The 16,725-nt window shown below is 38.5% G+C and overlaps 2 protein-coding genes across 5 annotated transcripts in view; one reads left to right on the forward strand and one right to left on the reverse strand.

Annotated features, from left to right (window-relative positions):
- Positions 1–10,123: 10,123 nt before the first annotated feature.
- Positions 10,124–15,810, forward strand: LOC113245563 (prolyl-tRNA synthetase associated domain-containing protein 1). Its single transcript, XM_026485701.4, has 2 exons — positions 10,124–10,281; positions 11,336–15,810. Exons 1-2 carry the CDS (start codon positions 10,198–10,200, stop codon positions 11,768–11,770), a joined length of 519 nt encoding a protein of 172 aa, XP_026341486.1. The 5' UTR covers positions 10,124–10,197; the 3' UTR covers positions 11,771–15,810.
- CCDC88A (coiled-coil domain containing 88A) overlaps positions 13,325–16,725 on the reverse strand; it is a 123,697-nt gene continuing 120,296 nt past the window's right edge. For all 4 annotated transcript variants that reach the window (XM_044378024.3, XM_026485685.4, XM_057309007.1 and 1 more), the window contains one exon: positions 13,325–16,692. The gene's annotated coding sequence lies outside the window, so the exon portion shown is untranslated. The remainder of the gene's footprint in view (positions 16,693–16,725) is intronic.

Here is a 16,725-nt window from a genome sequence, read left to right on the forward strand (position 1 = left end):
GACACATACCTAACAAGGAGGGAAAAATGCGAGGGAACGTGGTGATGGAACAGTTAGTACAGGGCGAGGGGCGCCTTCTCTTTGAAAAGTCGCCTCATTCGTGGGTAGCCAGAGTTCCAGTCTCAGCTCATTCCCCGTTCTGTAGGCTTGGGGACGTTATGTAAACTCGTGTGTCTCGGTTCTGCACGATGGTAATGAAAGCAGCTGCTCCATAGAAGAGCAGTAAGGTTTGTAAGAACACTGGGTGCGTAATTAGGATTTGCAGTTGGCGGTTATTACAGCCTCCTCCCAGAGCACTCCCACACCTTGATTGGACATTATGTCTTTTGGGCTGTCCCCTTGACCATAACCTGCACCACTTCTCGAGTATAAGTATTGTTTTATCTCTGTCCTCAAGGTCTAACGCTACCCTCAGCTAATGATATGGTACAGAAGAGTTTCTTACTCAAAAACATACTTACCGTTACCTCCCTCCCATAATCTGGCCTCCTAACTCATGCCTCCTCCCCCTTAACTTTTTTATATTATTATTTTAAAATTTTATTTGTGAGAGAGAGCACAAGCAGGGGGAGCCGCAGGCAGAGGGAGAAGCAGGCTCTCCGCTGAGCAAGGAGCCTGATGCAAGACTTGGTCCCAGGACCCTGGGATCATGACCCCAGCCAAAGGCAGAGGCTTAACGGACTGAGCCACCCAGGCGTCCCTCCTCCCCCTTGATTTTTATCTTCCCACTGCCTGCCACAGGTGTGCAATCGGTGTTGCTGAATGATTAATGGAAACCTCTGTCCTGGAAATTTTTTTAATGAACCTAACACTCACTTGAAAACTATTAAAGTTCATTCCACTTGCTATCATTTTACTTACCATTTACAAACACCCACTAAAGTGCAATTTCTGCAACAAATTGTTCTTTGCTTATTTGCTTTACCAAGCCCTTGAGAAACAAGCAGAAATTGGTTGGTAGAATACCAAAGTAGTCGTCATATTCCGCCCCCCCCCCAGTTTTAAGTGAAAATAACTGATACTTTTCTTAATCGTGAAGATCATACTAGTAGAAAATTCAAGCAATATCTCCCCTCCCCCATATATAGAAAGAAAGTAGCTAAAAAACAAACAAAAGGATGAGGGCAGTTGAAAGAACAGAGGAACCAACCTGGAAGACTACCTAGTGGCCAAAGCTGGAAACAATTGAGCAACAAAATAACACCCTGTTGGATTACAATCCAAAGTATCGAGTATATATGCATTCATGTTGATATAAATCAATGATTGAATGAATAAATAGGGGAGAAGGAACAAATTCTCCCTACAGAAGAATTCTGTATTTATATATCTATATCTATATCTAATCTATATTTATATTTATATGTATAACAGCCACTAGGAGGTAAAGCTTAATTCCTCTCCACTTGAGTGAGGGCTGGGCTTAGTGATTTGCTTCGGGAGAATAGAGTATGGAAAGGGAAAAACAGTAACTGGTAGACACCACCTTAACCAACTTACCAAGGTAAACATTACCAGTGATGTCATGTTGATATCACATACCCCCTAAAATGATGTGATAAGGACATTTTATCTCTGTAGAATCCTTCCCAAAACCCACAACTCTACTGTAATCATGGGGAAAACAACAGACAAACCCAAACTGAAGAGCATTTTACAAAATATCTGAGCAGAACTCTTCTAAACTGCCAAGGTCATGAAAAAGAAAGACTATCACAGATCAAAAGGGACTAAGGAGACATGATGACCATATGCAATGTGGAATCCTGGAGACAATCCTGGAACAGAAAAGCACCTTAGTGGAAAAACTAGTGAAATCTGAATGAAATCTGTAGTTTAGTTAATTTTAATACTCCAGTGTTAACATCTTAATTTTCACAAATATATCATGGTTGATACAACATAAGAGAAAACGGGGTGGAGGACATTTGGGGATTTTCCACTGTTTTTGTAACTTTTCTATAATATAAATTTATTCCAAAATGTAGAATTTCTTTTTTAAAAAAGAAAGTGAATCAAATCCTAAATCCCACCTATCCAGAGGTAACCACTTTTATTATTTTGGTGAACATCATTCTATTTATCTCTATGTTTAAATACATGTATGCATGCAATTATATATAAATGAGATTCATAATATAAATGCTGCTTTTTATCTTTACAACATATGTAATGGAAACCTTCCATGCTGGTGAGCATAGATCTATATCCTTTATAAATGACTGCAAAAGATCCCATTATCTATAAGTGTCATATTTACATAGCTACATACATGGGTTGTTTCCAGTATTTAACTTATAAGCAATATTGCATTGAATATTCTTTTTTAAAAAAATTTTTATTTTTAAATAATCTCTACACCCAACATCGAACTTGAACTTACAACCCTGATGTCAAGATTGCATGCTCTGCTCTTATTTCCCTCTGCTCTCTTCCCCACTCTCCATCCCCTTTAGCAACACCTAGAGGGTTTAAAGGGAGGCAGATTTAGATGAAATGAAAAATGATACCTACTTCATGGTGGATGGAAGAACCAGAGATTTTGATAGGGGCCCTAAGCAGGGAAAACTGGACAGAAGACCACAGGCAAAAATGAGCAAAATAAAAAATTGGGCTAAGATTAAGACTCGCTGACAGAGCCTTCAAGGATGAGGTTTTCTCTGTCAGTGGTAATGGGGGGAGAAATACTTTTTCTCAGGATTTCCACGAGGGAATTGAAAGGGATTGGAGTGTTAAGTGTATTGCCCAGAGAAGAGTTCTTTAAAGAAGCAAAGCAACTTTGGGTGCTCTCTCTTGTTTTCATTTGCTTTAATCTGTGCAGAAGATTAATACTGTGTTTTTTGTTTCTCTAGTGTTTAGTAAAATAACATTTTCTGTTTCTGCTTACTGGGAAAATTGAGCTGTATAAGCGTTCTTTTTGCTTTCAATTGGGAATATTTGGAAAAATAACAATTTCACTTTCCTGTAAGATATAGAGACTTAAATGAATATGAGAGTTTTCAACTTCTTGTTTCTGTTAAAATTGTATCCTTAGAAATATAATTTGAGTAACTTAATTTTGTCAGATTCTGAAGACTGGGAATTGTTGTCTTCATGGAAGAATAACCTACAAGAGATGTTTGGCTTGATTGTCTTCCTTGGTAATTTATCCTGGTAACAACTTAGTCATTGATGTGTCTTTTTTCCTAAATATAAATACTTGTGAGATTGCTCTATTAAACTGGAAATGTACAATTGGCATATTTTTTCTTCCTTTTATGTGTCGTAGTAAAATAAAAGCATGTTACTCGGCTAAAGAAAAAAAATTGCATCCCCCCCCCCACCCCCGGCTGAGACAGCCAGGCACTTCGCAATAAATAGTCTCGAGCGCACATCTCTGCATGCCAGTTCAGTTCTTTCTCCTGAATAATGCCTGAAGCTGGAAGCTCTGTTTCCTTTCAGTGGAGAATGGTATTTACTACCTAAGCTCTGGGTGTTAGGTGTGTTCATTGCTATTGGAGTTTCACTGCTATCAATCTCTCTGTGGACAAAGCTAGGGAATATATACACACATATGCACACCTTTCCAACCATATACATTGAAAATCATAAATTCTTACTAATATCACCAATTCCAATCTAAGATCATGAGTTCACTCTGGTCTTTTCCTTTTCCATGTTTGTAACTTCTTTTTTTGGCAGTGAGAAACTTGACTTTCATCAACCTTGACATATTTAATTATTTGAGCAATTCTTAGGATCGCCTTTGCCCATGTTTTATTATTTTCCACTAACAACCAAATTACATAAAGCTTTTCTATGGGTTTCCTCTTGAGTTTCCTCAACTTCACTGATTTCTTCATATGCAATTACATCTCTTTAAAAATGTCTATTTGCTGTAAAGTCTTTGATTTCGTTCTTTCCAGCTTTACTGAGGTATAACTTACAAAACTGTAAGATAGGTAAAGTGTACATGCAATAATTTGGTATACATATACATTGTGAAAGTATTCCCCTTCCATTGAGTTAATGAACACATCCATCACCTCACAAATTTACTTATATTGATTTATTTATTTATTATTGGGAACATTTAAGTTCCACTCTCTTAGTAAATTTCAGTTATACAATACAGCATTATAAACTAGAACCACACTGTTATACATTAGGTCCTCAGACCTTGCTCATCTTAGAATGTTTGTACCCCCGTACCAACCTCCATTTCTTTTTTTTTTTTTTAAGATTTTATTTATTTATTTGAGAAAGAGAGAGATAACACAGCAGAGGGAGAGAGAGAGAGAGAAGCAGACTCCCCACTGAGAAGGGAGCCCAACCTGGGACTCGATCCCAAGACACAGGGATCAATCATGACCTGTGCCAAAGGCAGACGCTTCACCAGTGCGCCACCCAGGCGCCCCAACCTACATTTCTTATTCCTACATTCTTGTCCTATCTCTTTCCCCAGTGAGTATGAAGATTTTGAATAAGACACTTAACCTTTCTGGTGATCAATATCTTTATTACAAAATTAAGAAGGTTAAATTCTTAGAGTATTATTTTTGAAGAGTTTAAAAATGTTGAATAAATACAAAGTGATCATGTGTGTAAAGATGTATTTCACTCATTAACAAGGAAACCAACAAGATGGTAAACCTCATTCAAAGAGAACTGGGGAGTGCCAAGTATTTACAATGGCTGAAAGAATGAATGCTTGAACAAGACTGCTAATACAGACACAAAATCGGTTAATATCCTACAGCAAAATAAAGCTGTAACTTTTGGGTTTATCTTTGCTATGGGACAAAAATTATTCACACCTCTATGGGACAAAACTCAGTTATATTACTACCAGTTTTCTACCCATTAAGATCTACCCTTACAGAGTTGTACAATACGTGTATACTAAAAAATAATGTAAATATTTTAAATAATTAAATATTTAAATAAATATTTTCAATAAATAATAAAAAAAAAATACCAAGTCAAAAAAGGTGACCATTCCTAGAGAATCAGAGAATCCCCAGGAGTGTATGCTTAACAGATCCCAGGAGGACACTGAAAGGGCAAGCAGTAATCCCTTCGCTTATTTCCAGGTTTTGGATAATTTTTCTTAACTAAGAGTCCTATCAGTTTTAAAACAAAGCTTCCTTAGGACCATCCAATTTTAAATGAGTGTTTAAAGTGAACAAAAGGGAAACATGCTACTTCTCTGCTTAATCAACTGTCATCTACTACATGCATTTTGTTTATGTTATATGAAACCAATATTTCTCCAGGCAAGAAAACAAAATGTTTTCACCCATTTCATATTTTAATTGGGAGGTAATTAAATTTAGTCTGCCCACTTATTAATTTTTTTACATTTTTTTTATTTTAAAGATTTTATTTATTTATTTGACAGAAATAGAGACAGCCAGCGAGAGAGGGAACACAAGCAGGGGGAGTGGGAGAGGAAGAAGCAGGCTCATAGTGGAGGAGCCTGACGTGGGGCTTGATCCCGTAACGCCGGGATCACGCCCTGAGCCGAAGGCAGACGCTCAACCGCTGTGCCACCCAGGCGCCCCTAATTTTTTTACATTTTAACTTTCGTTTCTTTTGAAGTCTTTGTTGAAAATACCCTCATGTGATCTTATTTGTGGACACATGGTTTACATTTCTTTATTTCTAATAACTTATTGATTCCCCCCATTATAAAAATACATAGAAACAGAAATTTTCAGAAGATAGAAAATACAAAGAAAAATTTTTACAATACCCACAGTTCCATTAGCGAGAGATAACAACTTTACTTTTTTTTTTTAATATTTTATTTATTTTTCAGGGAGAGGGTGAGAGAGCACAAGCAGAGGGAGCAGCAGGGAGAGGGAGAAGCAGACCCCCACTGAGCAAGGAGCTCAATGAGGGACTCAATCCCAGGACCCTGGGATCATGACCTGAACTGAAGGCAGATGCTTAACGACTGAGCCACCCAGGCATCCCCAGAGATAACCACTTTAAGAAATGTATTTTTAGCAGGTGAGAATTTTAGTTCCCAGCTCTAGCGTGTGGGAACTGGAGCCTTGCTTGTTGAACTCCAATCAACTGACCGTCTTTCAATGCCTCTTCCTTGATTTGCTTCCTCCCACCCTTGCACACAGTGTCATGCTGTTTCCTCTGCCTGGTTCACTCTTCTCTCCTCTCTCTGCCCTCTTCATTCCTACTCATCTTTCAGATTTCAGTTTGCTTTACTTCCTCAGAGAGGCCTTCTTTGACCCACTCCTCCTTCCCCCAGAGGAGGTGAGATTCTCCTATGATGGACTTTCCTAGCATTGCATATGTGTCCTTCTTAGCACTTGCTACCCATGCAATGTAACATTTGTTTCTGTGATTATTTGACTAATATCTGTCTCCTGCAATATACTGTTTGCTTCACAAGGGCAGGGTCTCTGCCTGGTTTTGCTCACTGCTTTCCCTTTAGCCCATAGCTGATCTTCAATCATATTTTGAGTTGAATATAATATGGCCCATGTCCCCACATGTTGGAGCTGCAAGGAACGTTAATCTGAGGCTATTGCTAAGATTTTCTCCTTTCTCCACAGAATCATCCAGGAATCTGAGACTTGGGAGGAGTCAGGGAACTGGACTGTGGGGTTATTGTCTTTTTCTGTGATGGCTCCTCATTGAGCAATGATGCTTAGATGTACTTGTGTCTCATCTTCTTAGGAAGTGCTGCCCCAAGTAGAACTGCCTTCCACTAACAGCAGTTTCCCATCTTGCTACCCACTAGAGGGACAAATTGCCAAGAAAGAGACTCTTCTCTACCCTCCCATCCTTTCCACTCCAGTCCTCACCTTCTTTTCTGACTCTGAGGAAACTTAAATTTCCTCCTAGATCCAGCTGCTTTCTCCTTTCTTATTCTAGGAACCAACCTCCATCTTCTCCTGACCTGGGAAGAATCCTCTTCCATTGGCCTTTAGAAGCCAATTTTTGTAGAGTAGGATTAGGGAAAGATGCTAATTTAGTTTTTTTAGTTACTGTTATACAGCTATGTATATTTTGAAGCAAAATCGGGGCTGTGTTGTCTATCCTCTCCTATAATTCATTTTCTCCATTTACTGAATTGTGTTTCCCTATATTTTCAAATATGGAGAGCATGATTGAGAATATAGAATTCCCTAGGAAGATGTCACCTAATTTATTTAACATGGCCCTTCATGGTGGGATATTCCTCGTTCCTTAATGTAGCAGGTACAATTCTTTTTTTTTTTTTTTTAAGATTTTATTTATTTATTTGACAGAGACACAGCCAGCGAGAGAGGGAACACAAGCAGGGGGAGTGGGAGAGGAAGAAGCAGGCTCCCAGCGGACGAGCCTGATGTGGGGCTTGATCCCAGAACGCCGGGATCACGCCCTGAGCCGAAGGCAGAGGCTTAACGGACTGCGCTATCCAGGCGCCCCAGCAGGTACAATTCTTTGTGCCAACTTCTAGCCTTGTCTTCTGCTGATGGGCCTCTCATTCTGCTCTACTGTCACACCAAATCATACTGCCCCGGGGCATACCGTGCTTTTTCACCTCCATCCCTCAACTCCTGGGGTTTCCTCAGCTGGAGCACTTTTTTTTTTTTTTCCTGGCAGAGTCCTACTTATTCTTCGAACAGGTGCCATCTTCCCCTAATGCTTTCCTTGATGCACCAAATGAGTCTTAGCACCCTTCCTCTGGGCTCCTAAATCATCCACATCATCCCACAAGTCACATTTTCTTGGATTTATCCTCTGTGAATGTTTCAGTCCTCTCTGCTAGATTTTGAAGTCTTTGAGGGCGGAAAGCACAGCACATAGAGATGTTCCAAAAGATATATTGAAGAGACATAGATTAAAGCAAGCACTTTTCCCGATTGTTTCATTTGTTTGAGGTATGTACGGCTTCCTAGGATGGCTTTCAATTTACCTGTTCTGGAATTGTCCTTTGTTTCACTCAATAATGGGGATTTCTAACATTCTTCATCTAATAAATGCCATGATACCCAATCTCCACGGTGTTGATAAATATTTCAGCTTTTTTTATTTCCTTTGCCAGGTAGGCTACAGTTGTAACTGTCTCTTTCACTTTGAGGAAATTTAGATGGGGGTCCTAGTTTCATGGACCCTGACATAACTCCATTTTCCAGCTCTTTTTTCCAGATTCTGTCCTTTTCTGTCAAATATCCATACTCTTCCTAATAATAATGAGTCTTTCCCTCAATATGTTCTTGTATAAATGCCACAAAACTTCTTATTAAGTCTTTTCCTGTTTGTAAAACAATTCAATAAACTGCATTTACCAGCTGCTATTCCTCTCAGAATTGTAAGATTTCTTTAATTTTTTAAAATTCTAGTTCTGTGACAAAATATCTGGCTCCTCAAGCTCATGCTGATCATTTTGAATTTCATCTGTTTCATGTTGTTGTTTCCAGTGTAAATTTGAGATTGCATTTGCCTTGAAGACAAAGGACTATACCAAGGATAGAGCATTTCTTTTGTATTTAAAACAATGTTGACATAAATGCTTAATACATATCAATAAATATTGCACTAAATCGGGGTTAGGATAGTTTTAAAACAGCGATGTGAAGTTCTTTTTACCATAGACAGATTTAATTCCATTTTATAATAAATATCTTTGGTTGTTAAGACTTGCTTGGAGGACACTTGGTCATTCCACTACAGGTGGACTGAAATTAAGAGAACATTAGTATCAGTCAAGTGGGGAAATGATAGTAGTTTGGGCTGGAGTGATGGAGGTGGTCAAGTGAAAGGATTTGAAAAACTGAACTGTGATGGTGTGTGTATGTGTGGTGTGCTGGGCGGGAGAATTCCTGGTTTGAATAACTGATAGATGGCAGTTCATTTCCAGAGACTTGTAGGTCAGAAAACTCCACTGCCTAGACAATATGAGGGAAGCCATTGCCAATTTTGGCTCTTTGCGTTCCTCTTTTGTAGCTGTCATGGAGATGCTACCCTGGGTTAATGTCTTCCTACTTTTGGACATACTTACCTTTCTTGGTTACAATCAGATTCCAGTTTTTCTTTCCTCTGTTTACTCTCAGTTCACCATGATTTGATTTGGGTTTTCTTGAACATCTTCAAATATTTAAGGACAATTATTTGGGATATGTCATATCTTCAAATGAGTGATCTTTCCTACTCTAATGCTAATTTCATTTTTAGAAAGAAACCTAGTTAAAGTGGTGACTGAGGGTTTCACAGGATAATGGAAAACCCCCACCAAGAGGTAGGCAAACTGCCTCCAAAAAAAGGTGAGTTGTGGTTGCCACCGCGAATTATCTGTAGATGAATAATAACAAAAGGTAACTTTCAGGAAAGGTCAAATGTAACATTGTAATTTATAAATTAAAAATTGAAAAGTCGTAAAAGAATAGGCATTTTGGCCCCCTCCTCTCTCCCTATTGGTTCAAAAACCTCTTAAGTTCCTCAGGTAAAATCTGAAACTGTCCCCCTTTCCACACAAGGTAAAGGCAAGGAGAGACTGGAAAAAAGGCAGACCACTCCATAATGACTAGTGCCAAGTTTAAAAAGCAACGGAACTTAACAGGAGGCTTGTCTTGGTCAGCCACAAGACAGCGATCTCTGCACCCACCTGCTATAATCTTGAGTGTACGCAGAGGCCTTAAAGGGATTTCAGGCACAAAACTGGTTTCGATAACACCTTATTCTGTCAAGGCAATGTCCTTCAAGTGGTTCCCGGTACAGGAACAGCGGACAGAAGGTACATTTATTTCAAGAACAGGGGAAAGGGTACGGAACTTCTCTGCCTGGGGATTCGCCCGTGGTCACATCCTCTCCATGACCTTCTCCCACACTCCCTACGCTTAACTTTGTTAGGTGGCCCTGATTCTGTTTAAATGGAAGTTATGCTCTAGGGAACCTGAAGCGGGGTTAGGCTATGAAAAACCATGTGCCTTCCTCCGGTGGAATGCGGAGTAAGGAACGCCTTCGGCTTTTCCGGCCTGGTAGACTTCGCAGACGACTTCCAGAGGCGGTGGGGGGCGGGGAAGACGGAGAGAGGAGCGCGCTACAACCGCATGAGTCCGCCTCCGGAAGGTGCCGCACTGGACTTCCGGGGCCCCCTAGTCCCTCCGGGTACTTCTGCCCCTGCCTCCAGTCGGCCCGCGGAGCGGGAAGTCACGCCCCTTTCACCGCTCTTCCGCGCAGTCTCTCTCCGCTGGCCACGACGGCAGCATGGCGGGCGCGGGATTGCGGGCGGCGCTGGAACAGCGGCTCGGCGCCCTAGCCATCCGTACGGAGGTCGTGGAGCACCCGGAGGTGAGGTGCTTCTGCCGGGACAGCCCTGCAGGACGGGTGGGCTCCGCTGCGGCGTTTCTCGGGCTGGGCCGTGAAGCCCAGATGCCCCAGCGGTAAGGTGCCGCAGAAACGTCCGTTCTAGGACATTTTCCGGGTTCCAGAGCACAAAAGGGACCCGACAGGAACATCAAAGGCCTTTCGGGACTACGATGTTATTGTGAGAAAACAACGTTTTTCTCTTGGAACGATTTGGTCACATTTCAAGAACTTCTGCGTGTTAAACTGGTGTGTAAGTTTGGGTCAGTGTGTCTTTATGGTGTAAGTTACCAGGCGGTAAACCGTCTCTGCAGTGTCAGCGGTGTATCAGGCATCATGCATATAGCAGGACACCAAGCTTAGAGAGTTTGATATGAACATGGATTCATGTATTGATGTGAGGAGTTGCAGACATTTCGCGGAACCAGTGTAACTTGAATGGTGCAGGAGCATAGTAACATAGCTTGAGTAACAGTTAATGATAATAGCTAAATATGGTGATCTTCGAAGGGTTGACAAATGCTTTTAAAATCAACTTTACAAATTTAACATCAAAACTATCATTTTCTCTGACCTTCTTTCCGCCCATATAGCACAGTTACTCTCCCTCTTTACCTGTGCCTGTTGCCAGCTCTTCTGATGTTATTAGTCCAGGTCCCATTCGGGTCTCATTCCCTGCCCATGATCTCAGCCTCACTGTGGTTATATATTTGTAAAGCGGAGGTTGTCCCGTGGTCTGGATGTAATGGAATGCTAAGGAATAGGAATCTGGGCTGGTGTAAATTTTCAGTACCAAAAGTTTAAAGAAAAAAAACTTGAGTAGGAGTGCTTGGCCAGCACATTGGAAAAGAGAACTGGCCTAAGAGGTCTTGAGATGAGGGATTGAAATGGCAAGGTCTATTATTTGGTAACGGGCTGGGAATGAGTCCCTACCAGTCACATCCATGGCATTGAGTACTCCCTACCTTTGCTGTTTTTACCCAGCAAGCAGAGTATGTGTACATGCACATTTTTGACATTTTCATGTGCTATTTTTCAGGTGTTTACAGTTGAAGAAATGATGCCCCATATCCAGCATTTGAAAGGAGCACATAGTAAGAACTTATTTCTTAAAGACAAGAAGAAAAAAGGCTATTGGCTGGTTACAGTTCTTCATGATAGACAAATTAATTTAAATGATCTTGCCAAGCAGTTAGGTGTTGGGAGTGGAAATCTTCGGTTTGCTGATGAAACAGCCATGCTGGAAAAACTAAAAGTTGGCCAAGGCTGTGCCACACCTTTGGCACTCTTCTGTGATGATGGAGATGTGAAATTTGTTCTGGATTCAGCTTTTTTGGAAGGTGGACATGAAAAGGTGTACTTTCATCCAATGACCAATGCTGCAACCATGGGATTGAGCCCTGAAGACTTTCTCACATTTGTGAAGAAGACAGGACATGATCCCATAATACTAAATTTTGATAAAAACAAATAAGTGGGCTGATATTTAGAATACATTTATTTCCGAAAGCTATTTTTCTTATTTGTAATTTATAAAAAGCATTAAAACTGATAAGAATATTTAGCACCTTGGTTTGGTGACTAAATCATTTTAGGAGGAACATTTCATCTAAAAGGAGCTGCTTTTATTTTTTAAGTAATCTCTATACCCAAGGTAGGGCACAAACGCACAACCTTGAGATCCAGAGTCACATGCTGTACTGACTGAGCTGGCCAGGCGCCCTATAAAAGAAGCTGCTTTTAAAAAGATATATTGAGGTAGTTTTAGTCAATTCATAGAGTCCACCTCCCATTCCCCATTAGCACTATTCATTACAGGAATTCCTTCAGCAATTAAGAGGAAATTAACAACAAAACTAAGGCTAGGTAAGATTACCTATCTTATATCTTCTTTAGGGTGTTTACTTGAAAAAAGCAACTTGCAAAAACAGCATATGTAAAATTATACATATATCGTACATATAGGGAAAAAATAAAAAGGGATATAGGAATATATTAAATTGTTGATAGTGGTTCTCTTTGGGGAATGAGGATTAAGGAAAGATTTGTTTAATCTTTTGAGAGGTTAGAAATGTGACCACACTTCCTGTTCTGTAGGCTGTATTAAATTTTACTCATCCCCCCCTTCAATTGTGGCATCTGAAACAGTGTAAGAACTCAGGATTATGTACTGTCAGTTCTATAGAAGCTAGTTGAGAAACATACTTTTTCGATTAAATTAAAACAAAGTCTTCATTAGTTGAAGGGCTGAGGTAGACTATACTATAGAAATAGTCTAGAGATCTTGTAAAGAAAATTCTCTTATTTTCCTCTGGTACAATCAAATGGGATAGTCGTGAGGTAACCATATTTTACTAAGTTTGGTCACTCAAAAGTAACTTCCATCTGGTAGTGATAGTGTAACCAATTTGTGTTACTAAAAGGAAAATAAAAGTAAAAACATTATTTCTTGATATATAGGATTAGAAACTACAAGTCTACTCATGGCCAAATTTCTATAAAGAATGAATTTAAGAGATGTGGGGTTAGTAAATATTTTCTATAAATGATAACTTATTCTACGGTGCCATGTTACTTTTTACCTGCTGTTTACTACATCTCTAAGAGGAAATTTTAGGTTGCTTTGCACATAAAATGAATGTTTAATGAATAGAATCAAAGACTGAGGACAGTAGACCATGTCCTTCCCATCTTATAGTGAGAACAGGCTCAGAAAGACTAACTTGCCCCAGAATACACAACTGGTTGCCTCCTCTAACATTCTGCCTCCCCAAAATCTATAAATGAAAATGAAAGACACTGCTTTGTGCAATATATTGTATTTAAACACCTATGTGGGGATTAACAGAATTGATAAGATTCTATTCTTTTCCCAAACCTCCAATACTCATCCCTAAAAGATTTAGAAAGAATCATCTGAACAAGGTTATGGGTTGTGTCTGAAAAAAAGGTTTTCCAGGGCAAAGGGAAAGGAAAGATGATACTTAACTAAATTATATGTTACAATTTTTAAATGATTATTAACCACTTGTTATAAAAGTCACCTCTTTGTTTTATTTTATATCAATCAGTTTAAGTGAATGTTAAACCAACTTAATTTTTTAGGAGTAATACAGTTAAAACTAAAATGAAAAATAATGAAATGTTTTTAAAAAGACATATCAAACCAATGATGGTTTGTTAGGAACTGGCTTCCTGTGGTTGATAATAGGTATTACCAAGTAATAATCACTGCCATTCAACTCCAAATCCCTCAGTAACATTACTTTTAAAGGAAATGTTACAGCTTTTATATTATTTGATTTGGTATTTAATAACAATTTAAGTACAATGGCAAACATTGAAAGAGAACCCTTGGTAGAAAAGAAAAAGACAATTTAAAATCAGGTTTTGTTAAAGGGTGTTATAAGTGCAACTTTATCCATAAGCATTCCTTTTAAGGCATTTTCATTGTCCAAATATCTCAACATGTACATCAAGGTTTATATCACAAAATGGGCTCCTTTTGTATTACTCATTCAAGGCTTAAAGAAAAAATACATCTCAGGACGAAATGTAGCAGAAAAGAAAAGCACAAAAATTCACTTTTCTCATAAAAGTAACTTAAAATACAAAGTCACTTAGCATACATTATTACTCCTCATTGTAATTCCAGATTTGGTACAGTATCTTTTTCACCTCCTGACATAAACTGTAAAGACAGTGCAGGCTGTAATACTTCATTTGTGAGGTGGCTGCAATTCCGTAATATGCACAGTGATTTTTTAATAGGCTCTTACCATGCCTTGCATGAAAGGTGCTACATACAAACCTGTTACATGAACTCTTTGGTAACCACCAGTTCAAAGACGTGGACCAAACCTTTCCACATGGCCAGATTTGAAGCACTTTATTGGAGCTCTTTGCGGAAGCCATTACCCTGTATATTAATTCTTCAGTTTCCTTGGGGTGGGGGGTGGGGGTGGGGAGTGGGTGTTAGGTGTTGATTTAGAAGACAGCCAGATAAAAGCATGTCAGGCCCCAGTCAGGAAAGTGGCCCCAGTAAGTTTCTCGGTAGCCATACTATTTTGTTTGGCAGAAGCCGTTTATCTAAGGGAAAGTAACTTCCTACTAAGTTTGCTTCCGAATCTTTTGGAGAAAGTAAAATATTCATGGGGTGATTATCTAGTCCTTTCTTGAAATTGTATGAAGGTGATGAACATAACTGAGAGTATTCCTACTTTTATGGTCTTAAGTGTTCCCCCTTGTTTGTCTCTAACTGCACTTTCTCAGGGTCAGCCTCCTCAGACTCAGTGCTATATAGGCTGCCCCTAAGCATGTTCTATGTGAAGCAATAATGTGCTGCTTAAGTCAACAGGTTCTCTATTTTAGGACATTAGTGTTCTGGAAAGGTCAAGCTGTGGTATGATTCACCCTCACTGGGCCACTTCCTACTCATTAAATTCCAACTTTCAGTAATTGTCCTGGGATGTGTCCTAGTTGTGCAAATTAGATGCTAGTTAATATAAATCTAAGTTACCCACTTACTGTATTTAGCTAAAACATAACTTCTATATTTACTTTCAATTTATCCACCTAAAAATGAATTTACATTTTTTACATGCAAGTATCTCTAGACTGCCATGATGCCCATTATCAACTGGATACTTGAATCTAGGGAGTCACAAGAGAGATGTTTCAAAGTCTAGAGAATAAGTTTTAAATATGTCTGTTGTGCAATAGTTGTATTTTAGTAAGAATCCTTTTTATTTACATTTACATAGCACCTTTCATCCAAGAGTTTAAAAGTGATTTAATTTTACAGCATTATTTGGCGGCAAAACCTAAGTTAATGGTGGCATTAAGTCCAAGTTCTCTAAATTCCTTTTTGATTTCTGGTCAACTATACATGCTGTCTTTCTTTTCATTAAGTCTTTCTGAAAGTAGACTATGAACACAATACTGCTAACTGGCCTACCAAAAAGAGAGGGAGGGAGGGAGAGAGAGGGAAGAGGGGGAGGGAGAGAAAAAGAAAGAGGGAAAGAAGACAGGGAGAGAGAGACACACACAGTTCTCATGGCTACTAGGTTAGTGATGAAACACATAGTTCCTAAACCACACACTATGAATATGGAATTATTCCAAAAAGATTTTTAGAGCTGGTAATGAGAGCCTAAGAAGTATACCATTAAAATAAAAAAGTCATTATCTTTCTCATTTCAGACCTTTAAGATTATTCTGATATTTATGTTAAATAATGAATTGGCATTAATAAGTATCAATGCATTTTTTGATTTCATAAGAAAATAAAACTGTGATATAAAATTGGAGCTACAAAAAAACTGATGTATCCCTGGGTTAACTAAATCTACTTTTTTTGTGCTTCTTTCAAATGTTTAAGGTAACAAATGCATACAAATATTTCAAAAGTACCAATAACAGTTACCAACTTTAATGTAATATTATAAAGGACAAAAACAGAAAAGTTCTTATTAATACGTGATAACCTTAAAAATAAATGAGTTCCTGGCAAAATGCAGATCATAGTAAATTATTTACATTTTTTTGCCATAAGAAAACTTCTTAAGCAACAGTCAGCTCTCATGTTAAAAAAAACAAACACACATACATAACCCAATACTAAAGAAGGGAAATGAATTTAAAACATAACAGCATTATCTTGGGAATGCAATTTGCTGGAAAACCACCTTACTAAAAAAGTTTCAGAAAAACTCTTTTTAATTACCTTGGATCCATGTGTGAATGCTTAGTGTTGCTTAAAGGGGAATACGGAAAGATTAATATTACTGTAAATTTTTATAGCTCCTAGTTTTCAGATTTATCTTATAAACTGAATTTCTTTTGCAGTGCATCAAAATAATTGGCTAAAAAAAAGAATACCAACACATGCAGTCTGCTAACCAAATAAGGCTCTGACATGCCAAAACAATGTTCTCTGTATCTTGATATATAGTACATTCCACAACATACTACAGCATTTAATTTAGATTTACACAACTAAATATAAATGGCTAGATTTTGGCTAATACTTAGTAGAAGCATTAAGCAAACATGGATAAATTCATAAACAAATGACGAAAGAAGTAGATTGTTCTTGGAGTACTTCTTGGAACCTTAAAACACTTGGTCCTTAGTGAGAGAATATCCTTTATTCGGTAGATCTTATCAACACAGTGTATAGTAAGTCCTAAAACCTTCTAAAAATTTTGGCAGTTGACTCCAGTAGTGCTCCTTGATTCAAGGAAGGAATGAAGGTTTTGTATTTCTTGCCTGCTCTAGTCACGATGGATTGTTTAAAGTCTCCTTAAAGATTTTTAAAATGATTCCTATAGTTGGGTGTCTTGTTACTTCAGAAATAAAGGCTTCCCACTGAGAAACTGAAGGACACTTTTCTCTCTGTATTTAGTTGGAAGGTAGAAAGAAGAAAGA

The sequence above is a fragment of the Ursus arctos genome, unplaced genomic scaffold (assembly GCF_023065955.2).
Source record: "Ursus arctos isolate Adak ecotype North America unplaced genomic scaffold, UrsArc2.0 scaffold_8, whole genome shotgun sequence".
In the NCBI taxonomy this organism is placed as follows: Eukaryota; Metazoa; Chordata; class Mammalia; order Carnivora; family Ursidae; genus Ursus; species Ursus arctos.

Excerpts from the sequence above, each read along its gene's own strand:
- LOC113245563 (XM_026485701.4), top strand. The coding sequence starts at position 10,198 with ATGGCGGGCGCGGGATTGCGGGCGGCGCTGGAACAGCGGCTCGGCGCC. Across the intron at positions 10,282-11,335 it reads AGGTCGTGGAGCACCCGGAG|GTGTTTACAGTTGAAGAAAT; the intron begins GTGAGGTGCTTC and ends GCTATTTTTCAG.